The sequence below is a fragment of the Poecilia reticulata genome, chromosome 4, assembly GCF_904066995.2.
Source record: "Poecilia reticulata chromosome 4, P_reticulata-male-v2, whole genome shotgun sequence".
Lineage (NCBI taxonomy): Eukaryota > Metazoa > Chordata > Actinopteri > Cyprinodontiformes > Poeciliidae > Poecilia > Poecilia reticulata.
This window is the reverse complement of record NC_088833.1, coordinates 3,039,888-3,064,507: the sequence shown is the minus strand read 5'-3', so window position 1 is coordinate 3,064,507 and position 24,620 is coordinate 3,039,888. Positions and strand designations below refer to the sequence as shown.

The following is a 24,620-nucleotide window of genomic DNA, read 5'->3' as shown; positions in this document are numbered from 1 at the left end:
CACATTTCTGGTTTACAGTAAAGTGAGGACCCCGTTGGAGGTTATTTTGGTCAAATTTAATCCTTTTTTGTGTACTATAGATCTGTCTGCCCTCAGTAGCATGGTTGACAGCTGGCTTAAGACACGATGTATGTTTCAAATCAGGGAATACGACGGAAACATGTTTACAGTCCAATCCAGTGACGTCTACTTCGATTAATGTTTGAAACAGTTTAAGTGATACTGAAGTTTGAGACTTCATGATGAAGGATGACTGCTAAACCAGAACCAGAAATAGGTTTTTAGGCGACATACTGCTGTGATTCATTGACAATGTACTATGCTGATCTGCAGCTGAATTTCTTTTGGTTTGTCTATATTGCTGTTGAGGTGGTCAGTGGATTGGAACAAAAGATGGCCAGTCTTGTTGCAGTATTAAAAGACTATTCTTTTCTTTTCCTAAGGTTGACAAAGAACCAACTGTGACTGAAGGTGTTGAGGTTGAGCCTGCTGGCTCAGCAAATCAAGCTCCACCAAAGTCAAAGTCCTCCAAGACAAAGGTATTAATTTCTGAACTTCTTTTTATTGGTAAGCTTCTAGCCCAACTGGAGATGTCTGGGAGATTTGTCAGTACAATTTCCTTTCAAAGAAACGTAATATTTCCTTCAAATGCTCCATAAACTTGAACTTAACAGGCTTTTTTCAGCAGTCCCGGCAACACACACTAGTCTGGTCTGATGTCATTGTGGGGTCCATAGCAGCTGAAGTGTTTAGTGAATGGTTGTTTGGGGCATACACACATTTCTGGTTTCAGTACAAGTGAGGACCCCGTTTGAGGTTTATTTTGGTCAAAATTTAGTCCCTTTTTTGTGTAACTATTGATCTTGTCTGCCCTCAGTAGCATGGTTGACAGCTGGATTAAGACACGATGTATGTTTCAAATCAGTTAATATGACGGAAACATGTTTACAGTCCAATCCAGTTATGTCTACTTCGATTAACGTTTGAAACAGTTTAAGTGATACTGAAGTTTGAGACTTCATGATGAAGGATGACTGCTAAACCAAACCAGAAATAGGTTTTTAGGCGAACATTACTGCTGTGATTCATTGACAATGTACTATGCTGATCTGCAGCTGAATTTCTTTTGGTTTGTTCTATATTGTTGTTGAGGTGGTCAGTGGATTGGAACAAAAGATGGCCAGTCTTGTTGCAGTATTAAAAGACTATTCTTTTCCTAAGGTTGACAAAGAACCAACTGTGACTGAAGGTGTTGAGGTTGAGCCTGCTGGCTCAGCAAATCAAGCTCCACCAAAGTCAAAGTCCTCCAAGACAAAGGTAATAATTTCTGAACTTCTTTTCACTGGGCTTCTAGCCCAACTGGAGATGTCTGGGAGATTCTGTTGGTACGGTTGCATTGGAAGAAATGTAATATTTCCTTCAAATGCTCCATAAACTATGAACTTAACAGGCTTTTTTCAGCAGTTCTGGTGACACACACTAGTCTGGTCTGATATCATTGTGGGGTCTACAGCAGCTGAAGTGTTTAGTGAATGGTTGTTTGGGGCCATACACATATTTCCGGTTTACAGTACAAGTGAGGACCCCGTTTGAGGTTTCTTTTGGTCAAAATTTAGTCCCTTTTTTGTGTAACTATAGATCTAGTCTGCCCTCAGTAGCATGGTTGACAGCTGGCTTAAGACACGATTTATGTTTCAAATCAGGGAATACGACGGAATCATGTTTACAGTCCAATACAGTGACGTCTTCTTAGATTAACGTTTGAAACGGTTTTAGAGATACGGAAATTTGAGACTTTACGATGAAGGATGACTGCTAAACCGAACCAGAAATAGGTTTTTATTCTAACATTACTGCTGTTATTCCTTTACAATGTACCATGCTGATCTTCAGCTGAATTTCGTTTGGTTTGTTCTATATTGTTGTTGAGGTGGTCAGTGGATTTGAACAAAAGGTGGCCAGTCTTGTTGCAGTATTAAAACACTATTTTTTTCTTTTCCTAAGGTTGACAAAGAACCAATTGTGACTGAGTGTGTTGAGTTTGAGCATGCTGGCTCAGCAGATCAAGCTCCAACAAAGTCAAAGTCCTCTAAGAGAAAGGTAATAATTTCTGAACTTCTTTTCACTGGGCTTCTAGCCCCACTGGAGATGTCTGGGAGATTTGTCAGTACAGTTACCTTTCAAAGAAATGTAATATTTCCTTCAAATGCTCCATAAACTATGAACTTAACAGGCTTTTTTTAGCAGTTCTTGCAACACACACTAGTCTGGTCTGATGTCATTGTGGGAACTATAGCAGCTGAAGTCTTTAGTGAATGGTTGTTTGGGGCCATACACACATTTCTGGTTTACAGTAAAAGTGAGGACCCCGTTTGAGGTTTATTTTGGTCAAGATGTAATCCCTTTTTTGTGTAACTATAGATCTTGTCTGCCCTCAGTAGCATGGTTGACAGCTGGCTTAAGACATGATGTATGTTTCAAATCAGGGAATAGACGGAAACATGTTAACAGTCCTATCCAGTGACGTCTTCTTAGATTAATGTTTGAAACAGTTTAAGTGATACTGAAGTTTGAGACTTATGATGAAGGATGACGGCTAAACCGAACCAGAAATAGGTTTTTAGTCGAACATTACTGCTGTGATTAATAGACAATGTACTATGCTGATCTGCAGCTGAATTTTTTTGGTTTGTTCTGTATTGTTGTTGAGGTGGTCAGTGGATTTGAACAAAATATGGCCAGTCTTGTTGCAGTATTAAAATACTTCTCTATTCTTTTCCTAAGGTTGACAAAGAACCAACTGTGACTGAAGGTGTTGAGGTTGAGCATGCTGGCTCAGCAGATGAAGCTCCACCAAAGTCAAAGTCCTCCAAGACAAAGGTATTAATTTTTCAACTTTTTATTGGTGGGCTACTAGCCCAACTGGAGATGTCTGAGATTTTGTTAGTATGGTTACCTTTCTAAGAAATTTAATATTTCCTTAAAATGATCTATAAACTGTGATCTTAACTTGCTTACTTGATGAAGGATTACTGTATATCTGAAGCAGAAACGGCTTTGTAGTAGAATCACACAGCTGTGATACAACATTCCTTTTGACTAGTCAATGTTTTTTATGTTATTTAGATGTTTTTTTTCTATTTGTCCCAATGTTGGCAAGCCTCTTGCTTACAATATTCAGGTTTATTTTAAAGTACATTACATTTTCAAATATTACGTCACTGACTTCAGAATTAAAAGTCAGCCCTAATTTATAGTAACATCAGGACTTCATTGTCTTGTGGGTAGGGTTAGGGTTAGTAACAATTACCTTAGATGTTTACAAATATATATTTTTGGTATAATTGAGAAAAATAGCTTTTCATGGTGAGAAAGGTACAGTTATTAATTGGTTTAGGTCCTGTATTTAACTGTATTTTGCAGGAAGGGTCTAATCAGGCATGAGTGTATTTTACAATTTCAGAAAACCCTTCAATTATGATATTGCTTTGGTAACTTCATTTCATTGTTTTAAACTTGTTATTAACTTTGGTTTTAAAGGTTGCCAACCATGCAAGAGGAGGACTTGGAATGAGGGAGAGGTCCTTGCAGTCAAAAAGCACTTGATGGCATTCATCACCACCTGTAGAGTTCCAGGAAAAGCAGACTGTGATAAGTGTTTAAAACGGGAGCCTGTTGCACTCAGAAACAGAAATTGGCTGGCTGTTAAGTTTTACGTTAAAAACGGCTCTTAAAAACAAAGTTTAAAAACATTTAATTTCATGCTGCTTTTAAGTGCTTTTAGTTAGTCATGTCATAGACATTTCAGTTTGCTGTTTTTTTTTAAATACAGAAAGTAGTATATCTTTTAGTTTTGGCTTTGTTGCAGTACCTTTTTTACTGACAGTAATTTCAGTTTGTACTTTTTAAGTTCATTTGTTGGTTTAAATATTTACGGGAAAACAAAGCATCCTGTAAAGAGCTTGGTTAAGCAATAAATGTTTATTCTTCAGCATACTTTTTACGCCTTACTCAATCATTTAGTACATAGAAGGAAGATAAAAAAATACCTTTCATCTATTTTCAGATGCGTGAAAAGTACATCATATCTGAGTTGTTGTAGATGCTTATGGCTGTGGGCAGGGAGGATTGTCTATATTATTCGGTATTCTAATGGATCTGAAGATGCCTCAGTGTTCAAACATATGAAAGAGGATGATCGGGGTTGTCTGTAATGTTTGTATTACAATCAATCAGTCAATAGGTTTATTCGACAAAACTCATTACATGAGTGAAAGTGAGCAGACAGAACAAAAACCTTCAAAGAATCCTTTTTTGAACAACCATCTCCAGAGGATTTCAACAGTAGTCCCCGGAACAGAACCAGCCTTCTTTATCAGGCTGTTAAGCCTTTTCAGGTCCCTGGCTCAGATGCTATTTAAACAGATGATGACAGAAGAGATGACACTCTCAACAACAGACTTGTAGAGTAAATTAATCAATCAAGATTACTGCCTGTGGCCCATCTTCTCGTAATTACAGGTTGTTCCTGGATGAGAGATTTACAGTCAATCAGAAGAACACAAAATTATGATATAATTTGCTAGGAAAAGGTTTTTTTGCAGAAATGTATGCATCATTTTAATCCCTTTATGTAATGTCTTTAAAAGAATACATTTAACAAAGCGTAATATGCTGCTCAATACTAGAATTTGACATATCTTGAGTGGCTACTCAATTTTCTTTTGTACCAAAGTGTAGATTTCATTGTGCATTGAGTCATAGTGGCTGTCAAAGCACTTTGAACCGGAAACTGTGCTACAGGTACTAAGAATGTAATAAAAACTAATTAGTGTGTATTTATGTCCCCACCCATTACTAAAAACCTGACAAGTCCCCAAGAGTCACCTTCTTATCATGTTTGGAACTCTAGTTAGTCTTATTGCAAATTTAAAGTGATATGTTTGTTCACTGCCCCTCTAGCATGCTACTTGATTTTTTGCAGAGCTGTGCTACTTTCAGAAAGGGAGGTTCCCAGAAAGCATGGTCTTGTCTTTAGTCCCCAGTAGGGCATATAAACAAGGCTAGGTGTGTGTGTGTGTGTGTGTGTGTGTGTGTGTGTGTGTGTGTGTGTGTGTGTGTGTGTGTGTGTGTGTGTTCCGAACTCAAGGCCTTCAGCTAACAAAGACCCAGAATGTTTTGTCTGTTGCTCCACTGCCAAGGAGAGGCGTGTGATTGGTTTGATGCTGCAGGTTTTCCTGAAATAACTTCTGATTTTATCTACTTGTTGCTTCCAGCTGGGATAATTTAGCAAAAATCTGCTGCAGTTTTATGTTAAGTCATTCAGAGAACATTTATATTTTTTAAAATAACTTCATCAAGGCAGGTTTTGGTCTTGCCTTGTACTTGTTTTGGTTTTCGGAAGCGGCACCCTGAAGGTGAAAGTCTTAACAGTTTGTGTCCAGGATGTGTGGGGTCCGCAGAGATGTCGGTGTCCCATTTTCTGACTCTAAACCCGAACAAGTGCTGGATGCGTTGCAAAAACAAAAGCTGTTTCTGTTTCTGTTTCTATTTCTGCAGAAAGTCGTTCAAAACGGCAGTACAGAAAAACCAACTTGGTTAATGTCAGAACTTGCATGTGAAAGTATTTACGCTCGAACGTAATCGCGGCTTAAGTTGTCTGTTATGTACAGACGCTGATTCATTCCTTCAGGGGATCGTTTGGGTGTTTTGAGGTTCTGTGATGTTTTCAGTAATGCTGCTGGGATTTTTTTTAGTGAAGTAAATAAATTCCTGGAACAGCGAAAGACTTAACGGTTCGTCAGGCAGATCCTTTATTTTACTGATATTTGTCAAACAACTGAAACTGAACATGTGGGATAAAAGGCCGTATTTACAGATATGGAACTTTTACACTTTTACTAGACACCTCTGTAAAATTAATTTGTCCTCTGCTGGAAAAAGTTTTAACAGAAATAAAGGTGCAGCAATACCTTTTGCAAAAATCACATATTGTGTGTTTTTATATTTCCGTTTCTTCTGAAACAATTCAGGTTTTTTTTTGGTGTCTGGAAAATGAGCCGTTTCAAACCCTCCCCCCCCCCCGATTTGTTGAGCCACAGTTGAGGGGTGCGTTGCCTAGCAACTCCAGCAGAATTCTGCCCAAGCTGAGCTCCAGCACATTTGGTCAGCTGGTTTTACCACTGTATGGGCTGTACAATGGCTGCTGGAAATGTCAGAGTTTTGTTGTTGAGTCACCATCCAGAAACCACTGCATTCTTGTTTGTTGTGCAGGAGGCTCTACTAACGCTTTTCAAAGATGTATGGTTATATAATTGTGCTTCTGTTTGCATCAGAAGCACAAATGTGAGTGAAATGTTTACACTCACATTCATTTCAACACGTGAGTGTAAACGTTGAGTTAGGGGGCGTGGCCAGCAGGAGCTTATTTGGATTTAAAGTGACGAGACGCCCTAAAAAAGACTAAAATCTCATTAAATAAAAATAAAAAAATGTAGTGAACATGTTTTGTTTAGGCCGTAGGCCTATCCTGACATGTCCAAGGAAGCATAATAGGTCACCTTTAACAAAAGTTTCTTTTGAAAGTAAAGACTGGTAATATTTGCTGTTGTCATGACAACCGACATAACATAACTGTAACTGCGTTCACATAATTTAATTCGCTTTTTTAATGTGAAAGCAAAAAGCAGCAAACAAAAAAAATAAAAAATGAAACCTGCTTTTGGTTCGGACCAAATGACCTTCCTGGTTTTAATACACCCTGAAATAAAAAAGTCCAAATTAAAACGTCGAGAAAAACAGGAAAATGTTGGTTAAGACCAACAGAAAGAAATGTGACAAAACTGCACAACTTTTCCATAAAAGTCAAAGAAATGGGTAGAAGTTTCCTGCTGCCCGGTCGGGTTGGCTTCACGACTTAAAGGATCAAGATTTAGCTTTTATTATTTAAACAAATACGACGTTTTCATCATATTGCAGTGCTACATTTCTTTATTCTCAGTCATTTATACAGACTTTTAGTGCCAGGATTCCCTCCGAGTTGATCTTAAGTGTCCCACCTTGCAAGATGAACGGCTAATTTAGAAAAATTACTAAATGTTTTAAATTTAGCCTGTGCTTCTAAAAATACCAGCCGCAGCAGAGGTAGAAGGTCAGAGGTCGTCCACAGCAGAGCGCTGATGTCAGCGGTTCTGCAGCATCACCACTCGTGGATGTGAAGGTCTGCTCGGTGATCTGCCGCGTGAAAACATTTAACATTTAATAGCTGATATAAACTCAAACTGTGCTGAGCTATTTAAACTGTAACCTTGAATTTATGATGATTTTTGCACGAAATAAAACTTAAGTTGCTTCTAGAAGCTTCAGTGCAAACAAAACCACCAATTTATTCTGATTAAAAACAAACTATAACAATTTAAAGGAATTAATAAAAATTCTAGATATAATGCACCTTTAGTTATGTTTTTAATAGTAGCAATTAATCGAATTCAAAAATCCTTTTTTATTAATTAAATTATTTCAAATTATAACAACAGATGCTTATTGCTTTGAATCTGTTATTCAGGTTATTCAACCATCAGATTGGTGCAAAGAAAAGGAAACAAACAAACCAATAATTTACCAAAACGGCTTCTGAATAAATGCGTTAAAGTCTCAAGCCCTGGTTTCTAATGTGAGACCTGAGGACGGTTGCGGTAACTGTTGTCTCCGACACTGTTTTTGTGCTTTGGCTCAGAAAAACACAAACTTACGGAGGAATTTTTCTCTAATCTTGGTGCAAATAGCTTAGCACACGTGAATTAAGACAAAACTTAGAGCAACTCTGTTAACTAAAGGAAACCTGGAGATGTAGGCATTACTAACTCAGGGCAGCAAAGGGAAAAACCACGGAAGGAAAAACTCAAACCACTTGTAGTTTTCTTTGTTTCTCGCTGTCTGTGTCGGCTACGCTACATGCAGACCCGTTGCCATAGCAACTGACTGACTACAGGCCCACCAGTGTTTCAGGATTCAAGAAACACTCAAAACATTTCCCACAAAAACAACAGAACATTCACTCCGTTGCAATTTAATGTTTTCAGGCTTGATGATTATTTTGTGATTGTCAATAAGTGATCGCTGTGGTAGATTATAGCTACCGCTGCTACTAGCTAAGCTAACACAGCAGTGGGTTGATTAGCAGAGTTAAACACCTTCTCTGCTGAGGATCTGTCAGCCTGTTTCATGCGGCTGGTTGGCGAACAGCTGCTGGGACCAAAGATGAGGCGATGAAGAAAGGAGAGGCAGAAGGCCGAAGAAAAGAAAGGGACAAAAGTTTAGTAGAAAAGAAGAGCTGAAGTGACGGCGAGGAGACGGCGTCTGTCTGTGTGGAGGGAGGAGAACGTTTCGCTGAAAGAGGAAGATGGATGAGGTCAGAGACGGAGAGCAGCGGCTGAAATACGGCTGAGTGTGGAATAAACGACAGGCGGATAAAAAGGCCGGCGAGTAAAAACTTACATTTACTGGAGTACTTTTTTTTTGTTACTTTTTCAGAGTATTTTTGCTAGGCTGTACCTTTTACTAGAGTAATTTCAGTATGAAGTATTTCCACTCTTGACTAAAATTTCTAGATTTTTTTCTACCCACTGAATGAAAAGCAAATGTTTTATCCAGAAATTCACTCAGACCTGCAGCTTCTGTTAAAGTTTCATCAGTTTTTTTATCCAAAGAAACAGTTTTGGAAACAAATTATTTTGTCTATTTTTTGCTATGGATCTGAATTATTGTCATTTTGGTCACTAAAATACCAAAATTTCCACTTTATATTTTTATATTTTGATGTAATTTTTAAATTATTTGATCAGTTACTCAGAACTTTTTACCAAATACTTAATTACTTGAGTAATTTCTTGGAGAGATACTTTTACTTTTGTAAAAATACGTTGAAGTCATACTACGTACTCTTTATTTTTGGGTTTCTGTCTCCATCAATCTTCTCATATTTTCTATAAAATGACTTCCTGTTGTGTGAAAGGTTTATCCTGAAGTTAAACATTTAAGTGTTACATGAATGAGATTTGACTCTTTACACAGAACAGGGGAGGTTGTGTGTCTGGCAGATGGTCAGTACCACACACACACACACACACACACACACACACACACACACACACACGGAGCTGAATCCCTCAGGGTCATATAATAGGTGCTGTGGTCGATCTGGAGGAATCCACATTCTGTCTGGTCCGGCGTTCCTCAGATAAACGTCTCTCTGCTCAGCGCTGAGTGGCCTGTCCCGGACCGGACTGAACCGGACCGGCCAGCTGTTGGTTCCTTTAAAGCTTCATTTGCATTTTCATTGACATTCATCTGCAGGAGCCGACGACCCTGAGACCCCCCACTGTTCGGTTCGGTTTAAAACAGATGTTTTACAGCTGGCTGAGGACTCCCAGTTCAAACTGCTCACATCAATCCAATCCAACTTTATTTATAAAGCACTTTAAAACAACCACAGCTAATTCAAAGTGCTGTACAGTAAAACACAACATAGCAATAAAAAAAAAAAGAATTAATAAAAACTCTTACAGTTTTAAAACAAAAACATACAATTTAAAACTAGATGGTGTTGAAAGCCAAGAGGGTTTTAAGACGAGCTTTAAAAGTGGACAGTGAAGGTGGTCTCTGACCTGCAAAGGCAAGTCGGTCCATAACTTTGGGCCCCTGACAGAGAAGCTCTGTCCCCTCTGAGCTTCCTTCTGGACCTCTGGACCTCCAAGAGCAGCTGGACCTGAGAGACCGATAGAAAATGTAGGGGTGAAGAAGCTCAGAGAGGTAAACCAGGGCAAGATTATGCAGTGATTTAAAAACAAACATAAGAATTTTAAAAAGAATCCTAAAATATACAGGCAGCCAGTGAAGTGAGGCCAGGTCAGAGGTCACATGCTCCCTCTTTCCAGTTCCTGTTAAAAGTGATGATCAAACATCATCAGTTAAACTACAGCCTGTCATAAATTAAGATATTTTAATTCCTACTAAATCATCCACTTGATAAAGTTTTGCCTTGCATGCTAAAGCCTCATATTTAAATAAAATGGAGAAAAAAACCTTTTGTTTGGCAAAAGTAAAGGTCAGTTCACCTCTGAGTTCTTACCTCACACGATCTGACAGTAAATAACTGAAATAACTTTATATTATATAACACACACACACACACACACACACACACACTGGTTTTGCTGAGATCAGGACTGGGAGCATCCAGCCTGCCTGTGGCTTCCGTGTTATTTTAGTTGTGCGATGTGACTAACTGCTGCATGCAGAGTGATTCAGAGCAGATGATGCATCCGTCATCCTCACATCGCAGGAAAGCGTGAAAAGCTCCCATCCTGTGTTTTCCCAGCAGCAGCAGCAGCAGCAGCAGCGCATCTATCTGCCTTTTTCATCACTTGTGTGTTTGGGCCAACAGATGACAGCTTACTTCATGAACACAGTTCATGAGGGAAGCTGCAGCTGTTGCTTCATGTTGTTTCCATCCTGTCAGATTCGGATACAAACGGGTTTGAAATGTTTTCAAGAATCTACAAAAAGTCAAGTTTTTGTCTGATCACAAACCTGCTGGAGCGCTTTTCATCCTAGTCCCAACACCACATAAAGCACCTCTAGGGCTGAAACGATTCATCGGATTAAACGCAATTAATCTGACTAATCAATTGGAATTGATTAATCATCAATTAAGCCAAAACTGCACAAAAAATATGCATGCATTTTGCATATAAGATGGAAAAAAAAACCTTTTTCTGTAAATATGTTTTACCCAAAACGACTCAAGTGTCAAAGTTTTGGCTCCATTTTGTTTAAATCGACTGCAGAAAAGCTGTTATATTTATGAAATATTTGTGTATTTTCTTATTTTAAAGTATTTATAACACTGAATAAAAAGACTTAAGTGATTAATTGAAAAATCTTTTTCTCAGATTAGTCGTCAGAATAATCAATAGAATAATCGATTGCTAGAATAATTGTTAGTTGCAGCCCCGTCTCTCATGACCCTCAACTCCAGAGGATTCTCCATTTAAACTTTAGATTGTGTTGCATGCCTGAATTCACTAAATGCTTATGAAAATAATCATTATTTATGTTGCTGTGTGTTTGGAGACATAATGAAAACATAAAAATCTGTCCTTCAGGCGTGACATGTAGTATTTAAATGCCTTGTATTATTGTAATTACGGATACGTAATGATGACTTCTGTTTCCCTGCAGGCCACTTTGTTGGTTTGCATTGTGATCGCCTGACACATAATCCCCGTTTGGTGGATCTGGGTGCGGTAACTGTTGTCTCCGACACTGTTTTTGTGCGTTGACTCAGAAAAACACAAACTTACGGAGGAATTTTTGTCTAATCTTGGTGCAAATAGCTTAGCACACGTGAAATAAGACAAAACTTAGAGCAACTCTGTTAACTAAAGGAAACCTGGAGATGTAGGCATTACTAACTCAGAGCAGCAAAGGGAAAAACCATGGAAGAAAAACTCAAACCACTTGTAGTTTTCTTTGTTTCTCGCTGTCTGTGTCGGCTTCGCTACATGCAGACCCGTTGCCATAGCAACTGACTGACTACAGGCCCACCAGTGTTTCAGGATTCAAAACATTTCCCACAAAAACAACAGAACATTCACTCCGTTGCAGTTGAATGTTTTCAGGCTTGATGATTATTTTGTGATTGTCAATAAGTGATCGCTGTGGTAGATTATAGCTACCGCTGCTACTAGCTAAGCTAACACAGCAGTGGGTTGATTAGCTGAGTTAAACACCTTCTCTACTGAGGATCTGTCAAGAGTTTGTGTGCTGGTGTCAGTTTTTTATTTTTTTTTAACTGAACAGAAACGCACAGCATTCCACAGCACAGCTACTGTCACAGTTGCCATAGTCAAGCTAGCGTAGCTGTGACCTACTTCCTTCTTTCTTATTTATTTTTAATTAAAACTTTTTTCTGACCATATCTAGTTGTCTTAGTGCTGACGATTAGCAGTTGGTCCCTTTATGTAACACAAATACTTTTAAGATTTAGTGCATTAAGTTGCATTAAGTTAACGGCTAAAGCCAATGCTAGTCATCGTTAGCGAGCAGCTTCTCGCCCTGAGGTCTCACACTGCAACAGGTGCAAAGGAGATTGTTTTAAGTCAATAATTCATTAATTATGATTTAAAAAGTACTTGGTCCACTGGCAGGTTATTTCATTTATAAGACTGGAAAAATGACTTTGAGCTATTAACATGAAGGGATCTTTATAAATAAAATTGATTGATAAGTGAAACCCTAGTACTTTTTCATCAATATTAAGGAATTATTGACTTAAAACAAGCTTTTAATTATAAGCTAATTTTGTCTTATTTAAAATGTACTAAGATATTTACACTAGAAAGTGGACCAAAGGTACTTGGTAAGATTTTGTTTTTTGCAGTGTGGGACCTTATTTCACTCCCAGAAAGCTCACCAAGGTTTGTTTGTTTTTGTGTTTTTGACATTAATCCTGCTTCATGTAATTTCTCTGCACTTTTCCAGAGTTGAGGTTGATGGCTGAGGGGCGTTTTGCCAGTCTGCCCCGGTCGCTACATGCACATCATCACGCCATGGGAGGAGGCTCCGCCCACTCCGGAGGCCCCGGCTCCGCCCACGGCGTCTCCCCCAGAAAACTCAACATCCCCATGGACCTCCACGGCTCCAACCCCTGGTAATCCTCACTTTTCTGCTAAATTTATTCCCTCAAAATGTAATTTAACATGAGTTCAGTGTTTCATTTCAGTGTTTCCTTCATGCAGCATCCCTTCAGGTCAGGAGACTCCCGCTGCAGCCTACCAGTCGGTCTCGCTGCACGGGACGCTGCCTCGTCGCAGGAGAGGCGGAGCCAACGTCGGCCTCAGCAGCCACGCATGGAACCCGAAGACCAATCAGACGCAGCCGCTGCTTTCCGGGAACGCATCAGCGCCTGCAGGGCTCGTCCTGCAGCCGGCCGCGTCTTCGCTGGGTCAGAATCTCAGCGATGACTTCAAGAGCTGCAGGTAAACAAGCAGAAACATATGACCGTGTTTTCATGGTTTCATATTTTCAACCTCAGGCTGTGATTTTCGAAACGCACATTGAAGATGGAGAATCGAACTCATTCATCTGGTTTTACTCAGTTCTTTCTAGTTTGATGATTTAGACAGAATGTTCCCACATGGGATCACTTCAGGCGATAATAACATGTTCGAGCTCGATTATTTATTGTCAGCTGCTGTTGGGTCAAATTAATCTGACTTTATAACTCACAGTAACTTAAAACTAATTTTCTATCATCTATAGATTTAAAAAACGTGCTTGTTATTTTATTTATTTACTTATTTTCAGTCATATTTGAATTACTTTTGTCACTCTTAGGTGTTTGTCAATTTTATTTTATAGCCTGTGGTTTGCATTATTAATATTTAACACCCTGGATGGAGTAGCTTTGCAAATAATCTGCAATTTTTCCACAGGGATCAATAAAGGATATTCTATTCTATTATTATTTTCTATTTAAAGGGGCGACTGCAAAGCCTTTCAGAGAGACTAAACATGAACTTGTTCATATTTTGTCACAACCACAAGCTTCCATACATTTTATTTTATTGCTATTTTATGTGACGAACTGACACACAGCAGACAGCGGCTTCAGTTTCTCCTTCCTAATGCGGGGAACCTGCTGCGTTGGGCCAGGAACCCGTCAGAACTGCTCCAGTTTAAACTGTTTCCATCTCTACGGTGTGGTGCTGGAAAAGTTTGGAAACTTCCCTTGAAAATGCTTCAAAATGCTTGAAAGTTGTGTGAACTCTGTAAATAAGAGGCTCATTCAGACCTGGATGGAGATAGAGACGGTTGTAAACGGATCCCTGGGGGAAGCGGTTATCTAAACTTCAGAGCCGCTCATCCCTCATCATGTCCTCCCATCTCTCTGGGTCGGGTCGGGTTTACGGCTCACTGTATCTGATACAGGCCGGCTCCGTGCGCGCGCCGGTGCACGCCGCGGCCCCCGGCGGTCCTTTGTAGGTCGGGGTGTGGCGGGTTTGATCACGGGTTGCTCTGAACTCTTTGTCTGCCGTCTCTTGATCGCTGGATCCATTTCAGACGCCGCTGACATGCGGCAGGACGATTCGTCCGGGTCGAGTTCAGCCTCCGCAGGTGGCCGGGTTCTTCTGTCGAGTTTATTTCAGCGGCAAGGCAGCTCAGAGTGACTCAGCAATAAAAACACCATTAAAACACATCGCATTTTGTCAAAAATCATCAATACGCATAGAATATGGTGATCAATGTTTCAGTTATTCGTTTAATCAAAGTCCCAGCTGGATTTTCAGACTTAATTTAAACGGGCAGTTTCATATAAAATCACCCTTTTGAGTTGTGCATCATGTTTTAAAGTTATTAAATCATCTAAAACACACCTCGAGTGTTGCCTTGATTCTTTCATACATGCATGAGAAATCGAGGCGTAACTCCTCCGCCACGCAGCTCCTTCAGACTAGCCAGCAGCAATTAGCAAACAGCTGCTGAGCTCATTATAGGAGCTGCTGCTCAGAGCAACACTGGTAAAAACGTTAAAGGGTTAATAGAGGAGACATGTTGGGGCGACTTCCTGGAGGCGGAGCTTCAGAAAGAGCAGGAGTTTTTAAAGAGACAGAGACCCAATTTCTTGGGGTTAAATCAGGAAGAAAGTTTATTTAAAGTAATAACTGAATATAGAAACTTTTACGTGGAGAGAAGGAAGTGGCCAGTGAAGTTTCTGAACGTCCCAAATTTAACAATTGTGTTTTTATTTGTGTTTTCTCTCAAATTTTGGTCTAAAATACCTGAATTTCCACAGAGCTTTCTACTTTTCTCAGTCAGATGGCGTCACTTCTAGTTAAGTCAAGTTCCATGACCAAGTGTTTGGATGGCTATTTTTCACTTTTAGTTTTAAAGCATTGTTACTTTTACTCAAGTATAATTTTTCTACCCTCCTCTGTCAGTTTGACTTGGCAGGTTGATTGAACCCATTGTGCTTGAAATTATAAACAATTATATATATTTCTTCTGAATTAATATTTAATATGAAGGATATAAGAGTTTAGTTTTCATAAGTATGATTTTAAGGACATCATATTTTTGGGGGTGGGAGCTGTGGCCACTAGTGGCCCCCCCTGTAGATCCGCCCCTGTGTTTTACCCAGAATGGTTAGTTAGTATCTGCTTCCTTTCTAGATGTTAAATTCTATTAACTCCAGATATTTGTGTCTCTAGAAAAGTTTGATGAAACAAATCATAGTTTCCATTAAAACCATACGTCAGTCTTGACGTTCATTCCTCCTGCTGCTGATTGACCTGTGACCCCTGACCTTATGGTGCACCAGCTCCTCATTGGTCGGTCTGTTTTTCTCTTGACCTGTGTGTCGGCTTGCAGACCACCAGGACAGGAGGAGGGGTCAGCAGAAAAGACAGAGAGATCTGTGCTGACCTCTGGATCGTTTCTGAATTATATCTGAATTTCTTTTGCTTAAAATCAAACCGAATCAGCATAAAATTAAAGAGTAGGAATTGTCTGGTTTTCATTAGAAAAACCTGACTTCATGTTTTACTATCAATGCACTGTACTACAGTCTGGATGCTCAGTTAAAATTTTTTGATGAAATTTGTTTTGTTTTTTTTGTTTAAAAAAAATCTTGCACAGAAGAACATTGTCAAAATAAGACAAAACTAACTTTTAAGCAAGTTGTCTCAAGTCGAGTTGATGAAAAAGTACTAGTTTCATAGGCAGATTATTTCATTTCTTTCACAAGTGGCAGGTCTTGCGCCGTTGCCTGGCAACCCCAGCCAAGTCCAGCCCGTCACCTAGCAACCCCAGCCAAACCCAGCCCGTTACCTAGCAACCCAGTTCTAGTTCCACTGGCAGATTATTTCACTTCAAACAAGACATTCGTCCCATGTTTTTAGTGAAATAATCTGCCACTGGAAGAAATACTTTTTCATCAGCGTTAGGGAATTATTCACAACAAACTATACTACAAACTATATCTAGCTGAAAAGTTGCTTGTATGTTGGTTTTGTCTTATTTCAAGTGTTACATGAGAAATGATGTCGTATAATAATGAATTGAAGCAGATTTTTTTTTTTTTTAAGTTAACATCCAGTGTTTGGTGCTGGAAAAAGTGTGAAAATGTACCTTGAGATACTTGGAAAGTGCTTGAGTTTTTACAGCTTAATGTCTTCTCTTGTTTGAAGTAAATAAAACTTGGTAATGTAGTTTGAGAGAAATGCCTCCACCTCCCGTTTGAGGGATGTTGTGTTCATGTGTGTAATGGAAACCCGCTGACCCCTACAGGCGGTCTGCAGGTACTGCAAGCAGCTGTTGGGCTTTAGCTGTGGTCATGCTGAGCGCGCTGCGGTGAGCTGCAAAGAACAACAGTAGCCAGAAAAAGACTGTGGTGAGCTCTTCATGCTTCAGCCAGTCCCTGCTCTTTATTTTCATCCTCTTCCTCGCCTCGTTCTGACGTTCCTTTCTGCTGCAGATTGTTCTTGTGGTTGTAGAAGCAGGAAAACTCAGCATTGCTTGTTGTTTTAGCACAAAAAGAAATACTGATATAGCAGTGGTCAGATTGTCTAGTCTGAAAAGTCTTGGCTGAACCATTTCACACATACTTTTTGGTTTAACTTGGAGAGAAAATCACTCACCTGGAAAACGGTTTCCTTACGGCGCTGATTCAAAATCTGCTTTTGTTCTTGAACCCACAGTTGGGTTTTATCTACTTACATTTATTTGAGTAACTTTTTTTGAAAAAAATATATTTTTAGGAGTGTTTTTCCTTCACAGTACTTTTTGCTTTTACTTGAGTAATTTTATCATGAAGTATTTCTACTTGAGTAAAATCTCTGGTTTTTCTGCCCAGTGAACGATGGGGTAGTAAATGCTGAACGTTAAAGTTTCATCAGTTTTTTGTTGCAAGAAACTGATTTGGAAAAAAAAATATTTTGCTTGATTTTGTTATTTTTTTTGTTCCTTATATGAATTATTGTCATTTTGGTTTTTAAAATACCAACATTTCCTCTAATCTTTATACTTTGGGTCATCTGACGACGTAATATTAAATATTAAATGATTGAAATTAACTCAGCATCTGAGTTAATGTCTTGGACGACAACTTTCTTCTCTTGAGTATCATTTTTTTAATCTAGTATCATTTTTTATCTAACTTTTCAGCTAGATATAGTTTGTAGTATCGTTTGTTGTGAATAATTCCCTAACGCTGATGAAAAAGTATTTCTTCCAGTGGCAGATTATTTCACTAAAAACATGGGACAAATGTCTTGTTTGAAGTGAAATAATCTGCCAGTGGAACTAGAACTGGGTTGCTAGGTAACGGGCTGGACTTGGCTGGGGTTGCCAGGCAACGGCGCAAGACCTGCCACTTGTGAAAGAAATGAAATAATCTGCCTATAAAACTAGTACTTTTTCATCAACTAGACTTGAGACAAGTTGCTTAAAAGTTAGTTTTGTCTTATTTTGACAATGTTCTTCTGTGCAAGATTTTTTTTAAAAGAAAAAAACAAAACAAAGCTCGGTTTAAAGTCGACCTTTTGACTTCTGCAGATTCACACGGGGAGGCAACGGAGGGAATTCCCCTCATTTGAGAAGATTCATTTTGAGGGATTCAGGGGTTGTTGTCCGTCTGTCCAGGGTGATTTCCACGCTACAGTCACGCTGGTTGATGTGGTCGGGGTTTCGGGTCTCACAGGAGTCCAGCACAAACGGCGACACCAAGAAATAAAAAAACCATCCTCTCTTTCTATCAGCTATTATCCATGTATCCAGGTGAAAACGCCACCGTGGCTCCGTTTTTGTAATATCCAGGTCTTCATTAGGGCTGAAACGATTAATCGAAATAATCACGATTAATCAGTTACTGAAATCAACTAATTTAGTTATCGATTAATCGCTAACTGGAGTATACAAACTCAAAACAGGCAATTTGCTAAAAAATAAACTCAGAGCAGTAATTAAACAAAAAACGCACATTTTGTAGTGAATATATATTTAAAAAGCTTTCTAAATATTTTCCCCCCTACTGGAAGTTTTAAACACTTTGAATTTCCTTGTTGCTGAAAATGTTCTGTATAAATAAAATGACCTCACCTTTAAGCTTCACCTGGTTCAAATTCTGTGGAATAAGATTTAAGCAGCTTTTGCTATCCGGTTATTAATCCAAAATATAATCAATTGATTAGCCCTGCACTGTGTTAATATAAAGATAAAAATATTATATTTAGCTGCAGATGCAAATAATCAAGTGTTCACTACATCCATCCATCCATCCATCTTCTTCCGCTTATCCGGGGTCGGGTCGCGGGGGCAGCAGCTTCAGAAGGGAGGCCCAGACTTCCCTCTCCCCAGCCACTTCTTCCAGCTCCTCCGGGGGAATCCCAAGGCGTTCCCAGGCCAGCCGAGAGACGTAATCCCTCCAGCGTGTCCTGGGTCTTCCCTCCTCCCGGTGGGACGTGCCCGGAACCCCTCACCAGGGAGGCGTCCATCCTGACCAGATGCCCGAGCCTCAACTGGCTCCTCTCGACGTGGAGGAGCAGCGGCTCTACTCTGAGTCCCTCCCGGATGACCGAGCTTCTCTCTCTAAGGGAGAGCCCAGCCACCCTGCGGAGGAAACCCATTTCGGCCGCTTGTACCCGTGATCTCGTTCTTTCGGTCATGACCCAAAGCTCATGACCATAGATGAGGGTGGGAACGTAGATCGACCGGTAAATCGAGAGCTTCGCTTTTTGGCTCAGGTCTCTCTTCACCACGACGGACCGGTACAGCGCCCGCTTCACAGTAGACGCTGCCCCAATCCGCCTGTCGATCTCCCGCTCCCTTGTTCACTACATATAACATTTTATTTGTGTTATCTTAATTGTTTATTTGCATCTTTTGATGTATTAATTAAAACATAAAAAGATTAAATTAGCAATAAATCAGTGAGATAATTAATTTTATTTGTTGTTTCTGTTGTTTTGTTTATTCATTTTGTATATTTAAAATGTCTCCCAGCTCTAACGTTTAATGTATGTTAGTACATTTATTTATATACTTGAAAATGGTCTGAAAATAACAATATTATTGTTTATAGCAATAACTTCAGGGACTGCCATACTATTTCTAATAAAGCAGAAAAAAAGGCTGAATGAAAAATCTGCAGAAAGTGTCGGGATTTAAATGGTGACAAACCAATCAGATGACAATCAGAAGTAACCATGGTAACTGTCAACAGCTTCACTGTTAGAGATAAAAACACCTGGCGTGTCACAGTACAGCCTCACAATGAGCTGATGGCTGCAGGGAACTAAAGGGAACTAAAACATCCTCCAGCCCTGGGAGAGAGAGGATTTGAAATATGGGGGGAGGTTCACCTTTTAGCTGGGAAACAACCTCAAACAGAGCCTGACTGAGCTTTTTAGCAGCACATTTAGCAGCGGATACACAATGGTGATTGACAGCGCTACGACCCTCCTCCTGGCTCTGATTGGTTTGGTTTAGCAGATTCATATAGTAGCTCAGGCAGGAAGTAAATTAATCTTTCCACTGATCATCTGTCTAGATACAGATTCTGTTTAAATAAAAAATACGTTTTGTAGCTTTTTGATGAATTGTACGAAGGATCGACTCGGGCAACCTGAACCAACTAATTTCCTTCCACTTCACAACCAAATGTTGCTTTATTACATAAAAACACAATGAAATGCATTGTCTATGTGACAAAATCTAACAAGAAAATTAAAGTGTGTGGATACTTTTGCAAAACTGCTGTAAGAAAATCAGCGTTTCCAACGTCCAGGGATCTCGCAGGGCGTTTCGGCAGGCGATCAGCAGAACCACAGGCAGCCGGCGCGGCCTGGACTCGGGGGGACAGCGCTGCGTTTTCCTGCTGTTACGCTGCAGGGCGTGTCGGGACACGCTCTGATCTCTAGACCTGCAATAGGATCAGCTTCCTCATCTTTTGGTGCGGATCTTGAAAGCCGCCTGAGAGGCTGAGCAATCTGCGGTGAATAAACGGCTCCAGTGTGTTGTGAATGGGCCCCTCTGTGCTAAATCCTGCTCATTATGTGGAGCTATATTAAAACTAAGAGGGGCAGGGGGATAAACATATCTGGTTTGGTAAGAAATGAGCTGTGCGGATATTCCCGTGGGAACAGCATTCCTGGCCGAGGGGATCTGAACCAGCAACCTTCCTAATGTAGCGGCGGATTTGAGCTGATTACGGCTTTCGCTGAGCCCCTTCGGGTCTCCAGCAGAGGAAGCTGCAGTAACTCTCCAAATACATTCGTAACAGGCTAAAATGTTTCTACTTTCAAAAAGAAATATGAGCGAAACACTCCAAGGAGTTATTATTAATCACACTGCAAAAACACAACGTCTTACCAAGAGGTTTGGTGTAGTTTCTACTGTAGATATCGTAGTAAACTTGAAAAAATTCACAAGTAGCTTCACAAGTAGTAGTAGTAGTTTCATATCAGTTTATATCACTGATTGTCGATATTGATAATTATTGATCAGGTTTTTGTTTTAAATATCTGAAATACTGCCATCTGGTGGTGTGGCTTTTCCTGTTTTATCTTCAGTTTTCACTCCACTGTGTCGTTTCTTATTTCTGCGCATTTATGAAGCCCGATAGCAAAACCTTAAACTGCTGCTGCGCAAGTCACTCAACAGGTTGTTGCTAGGTAACCAAAGAGTGAGTGGGTTGCTAGGTAACCAAAGAGCGAGTGGGTTGTTAGGTAACCAAAGAGTGAGTGGGTTGCTAGGTAACCAAAGAGTGAGTGGGTTGCTAGGTAACCAAAGAGCGAGTGGGTTGCTAGGTAACCAAAGAGTGAGTGGGTTGCTAGGTAACCAAAGAGTGAGTGGGTTGCTAGGTAACCAAAGAGTGAGTGGGTTGCTAGGTAACCAAAGAGCGAGTGGGTTGCTAGGTAACCAAAGAGCGAGTGGGTTAGTTGATTCCAACTGTGCTTCGCTAGCTGACAGGTTGAGCAGCTAAAGGTTTTCGTTTGCCTACATGACCCAAAATGCTTTGCGGTTCTGGATTGGAGTTCAGTGAATATTCTATCAGATGTTTATCTACTGATATTGATTATCACAATATATATAATTGATTTATTTTCCAGCCCTGGTTATAAGTAAAAAACTAATCTGGCAGTGAAACTGTTGCTTCTTTTGTAATCAACATTAAAGAAGCATTGACTTAAAACAAGCTGAAGGGGGGTGCTGTGGTGGCGCAGGGGCAAAGCACAACCCATGCATTGAGGCCTTAGTGCCCGTGCCGGTGGTCGCAGGCCCAATTCCCGGCCTGGTGACACCCGCCACATGCTCTCCCCCACAACCGTCCCTCCTGTCAAACTACCTTCAAATAAAGGCCACTAGTGCCAACAATACCTTTGAAAAAAAAAAAGCTGAAGTAAGTTTGCTTTGTCTTATTTCAAGTCGCAATGAGCAATGAATCACTTAATCAGATAATAAATTAAAAGAGCCAAATAATTTCCATTTGCATGATTTATTGTTTCTCTCTTTCTACCAGAATCTGGATGATTAAAGTCTCCAGTCTGGTGTTTTGGTCTCAACTCTTTTTGAGCCCTTTTTTGAAGGACAGTTTTGTTTACAGACTTTATAATGCATTGTGTTTGTTGTTTATGTTGTTTAGGTTTCTTTTATTTTAGATATTTAAAATGTCTTCCAGTTCAAGTGTTACATGTTCATTAGGATTTAAAGTTTATTGATCTTTGAGTTCTTATTACCATTACTTTAAAATAAACTCAAAACAACAATATTACTGTTTATAGGAAAAACGTTTTATCGTCCAGCCAAATTTGTAACCGTGACGGAAGTAATTTCAAGTATTTGCTCTAAACTTGACCAGAAAATACGTTGTGTTTTTACAGTGTGGATGGTTTAAACTGCTGCTAAATGTTCCTAATGCAGGTTTTAGATAAAAACTCAGCTTAAAGCATGTGTGTGTGTGTGTGTGTGTGTGTGTGTGTGTGTGTGTGTGTGTGTGTGTGTGTGTGTGTGTGTGTGTGTGTGTGTGCTGTAGCCTCTGTGTGAAAGCGCCAGCGGCTGTGATGTGTGTCACGGTGGGGGAGGAGTGAAAGGAGGTCGGACGTGTTGCCGCTCAGAGGACGGACCAGAACGGACTCGGCTTTAAACTCCAGATGGTTTTTGGTTTCATTTCTCTGAAACTTTACAGAAAACATTTGCAGTTTTGGGTTTTCCTGGCCATGAACTGGACATGCAGGGACTCGTAGAACAGCTGTGAAAACGTTTCGGGCATCAGCCGCAGTAGAAGGAGCAACATCAGCACCATCACCTGAACCGAGCCTGCGGGTCCGACCGGTCGGGATGTTTTCTCTGAACCGGACTCTCTCTCTGTCTGTGTTTCCCAGGGATCCTGTCGCCGCCCTGGATGCTGCCGTCGACTACGTTAAGGTAGGACAACACACACATTTCATCTGGGTAGTGAAGAAAGAGGGAAATGTCTGCAGAAATTAAATGTTTGTAACAATTATTCACTTGTTAATCCAAGAAGATTAACAAATTAACAGTCATTTGTTAATCTTCATGAGCAAATTAGTTCATTTTTTTGCAGATGAACTTTTTAAATTGATCATTTTGCTGCTGTCTTTGTTTTATTGTTCAAATTGTGACATTTTAGTGTAAATTTGGTGTAAAACTGTCTCAGTGCTGCCCTCTGTGGGTTGAACTGCGGTTTCAGTTTTTGATTCTGTAATTTTGATTTTCATGCAAAGTAAACGATGCAGAAAAACAAACTGTTGGCTGTTTTACACACATTCCTCCCAACTTTAGCTGTAAAACACTGGCGCCTTGTGAGACCCACAGCATAATACTGCCAAGTCAGATCTAAAGTTATTTATTCTGCTTTCAGTCATAGTATTTATAATGGAAGAACCACAAAAGTTTAAATTAAACAGAAACTTATTCAAAATGACTGCTGAAGTCTTTATCAAAACATTTAAATGCATCACAGATTCATTTTCTAACTTCAGTTTGTGATATTAGGTATTCAGCAGAATTAATAATTGTTGGTTATTGTAATGAATTAAATTAATTTCATTATTTATCTTTATAATGATTTTGTCAGTAGTGTGAGTCGGTGGCCATTAGGTCAGTAATTTAAATTACTGGAGGACCACAAAATTAATTGAATTAAAAATGCAAAAATTAGTTTATTGTGAATATTTTGTCAATTCTTTTTTTTATTTATTAATTTTTTATAAAATCTACTTATACTTAAAGATCTAAGGGCTTCTTAATTGTTGCTTTATTAAAATAAAAATAGGAAATTAAAATTTTTTTGTGTCATCAGTTTTCTACACTGTAAAAACACAAAATCTGACCAAGTATTTTTGGCCTAGTTTGTAGTGCAAATAGCTAGAAATAAGACAAAACTGACTTATGTAATTTATGTAAATAATTCCTTAATATTGATGAAAACGTACAATTTCCTCTGGCAGATTATTTAATTTATAATAAGACATTTTCCTCATGTTATCAGTGAATTAATCTGCCAGATGAAATAGGAGTTTTTCATCAATATTAAGGAATCATTTACTTTAAAACAAACTCTTATTTCTTGCTGAAAAGTTACGTTTAAGTTATTTTTCTCTTATTTAATCTCTACTGAGGATTTTTGCACTGGACCAGAAATACTTGGTAAGGTCTCGTGGTTTTTCTTTTCTTTAGCTTGAGGTCAGGGACCAAGCAAAATCATTTGACGGACCACAAATGGCCCCCAGGCCACAGTTTGAACATTAAATTATGACCTAAAAGCGTCGCAGGTCACCTGCTGCGCCGCATGTTAAACCGATCGGCCAACATCTGCAGAGACGTTGATCCGATATCTGCTGCACGATCAGGATAATTCGCCCCTAAATCACACAGCCTGACTCTCTGCTGTCGGCTTAACGCAGCTTTAAATCGCACACACACACACACACACACACACACACACACACACACACACACACACACACACACACACACACCACCTGAGTCTCCGCTTTCAGAGATGATGGCACTGAAGTGATCTTCCTGTTGGCACAGCATCATCTGAGGTCTGATTCCTTCTTTGTTGTCCAGGAAATCCATTTAATTTGAGGGTAACAGACACATTTTCACAGCAGCCTGATGGCACAGAGGGAGGAAAACGTGTTTGAGCCATGATCTTACTACAATATTTATGGTTTAATGTTGTTTACTGTTGCTAAAACAACAAAAAAAAAACATTTTTTAAATTTGGACTTGCATTGTTTGCTCATTTTGGTTTAAGTCGACCAACACATACGGTTCCAGTTACATGTTCAGTCTTGCTAGCGCTAAGCTAGCGGGTTTGGTTTGGCTGTATTTACCCAGAATGCCCTGCGCTGTAGTCCACTTCCTGCTTGTGGAGCGGTCTCTGCTCCGCTTGGTGTTCACATTCAAACCAAACCAGAGTTTCTTCAACCAGACTGAGACGGAGGTTTAACCAGAGTTAAAATCAGAGATTTAACAAATTAAAGGTTGGAATTTTCTAGATTTTCCATTTTAATGTAATAAAAACATCA

The 24,620-nt window shown here is 39.5% G+C and overlaps 1 protein-coding gene and 1 long non-coding RNA gene across 4 annotated transcripts in view; both read left to right on the top strand.

Annotated features, from left to right (window-relative positions):
- Positions 1 to 24,620, top strand: part of bcar3 (BCAR3 adaptor protein, NSP family member) — a 107,647-nt gene that overhangs the window by 54,299 nt on the left and 28,728 nt on the right. For all 3 annotated transcript variants that reach the window (XM_081605984.1, XM_081605983.1, XM_081605985.1), the window contains 3 exons: positions 12,544 to 12,712; positions 12,801 to 13,040; positions 22,443 to 22,485. In XM_081605984.1, coding sequence (XP_081462110.1) covers positions 12,544 to 12,712; positions 12,801 to 13,040; positions 22,443 to 22,485 — 452 coding nt within the window. The remainder of the gene's footprint in view (positions 1 to 12,543; positions 12,713 to 12,800; positions 13,041 to 22,442; positions 22,486 to 24,620) is intronic.
- LOC145551387 (uncharacterized) lies at positions 1,204 to 3,996 on the top strand. Its single transcript, XR_014087192.1, has 4 exons — positions 1,204 to 1,317; positions 2,005 to 2,100; positions 2,785 to 2,880; positions 3,541 to 3,996. It is a non-coding gene; the product is annotated as an uncharacterized LOC145551387 (long non-coding RNA).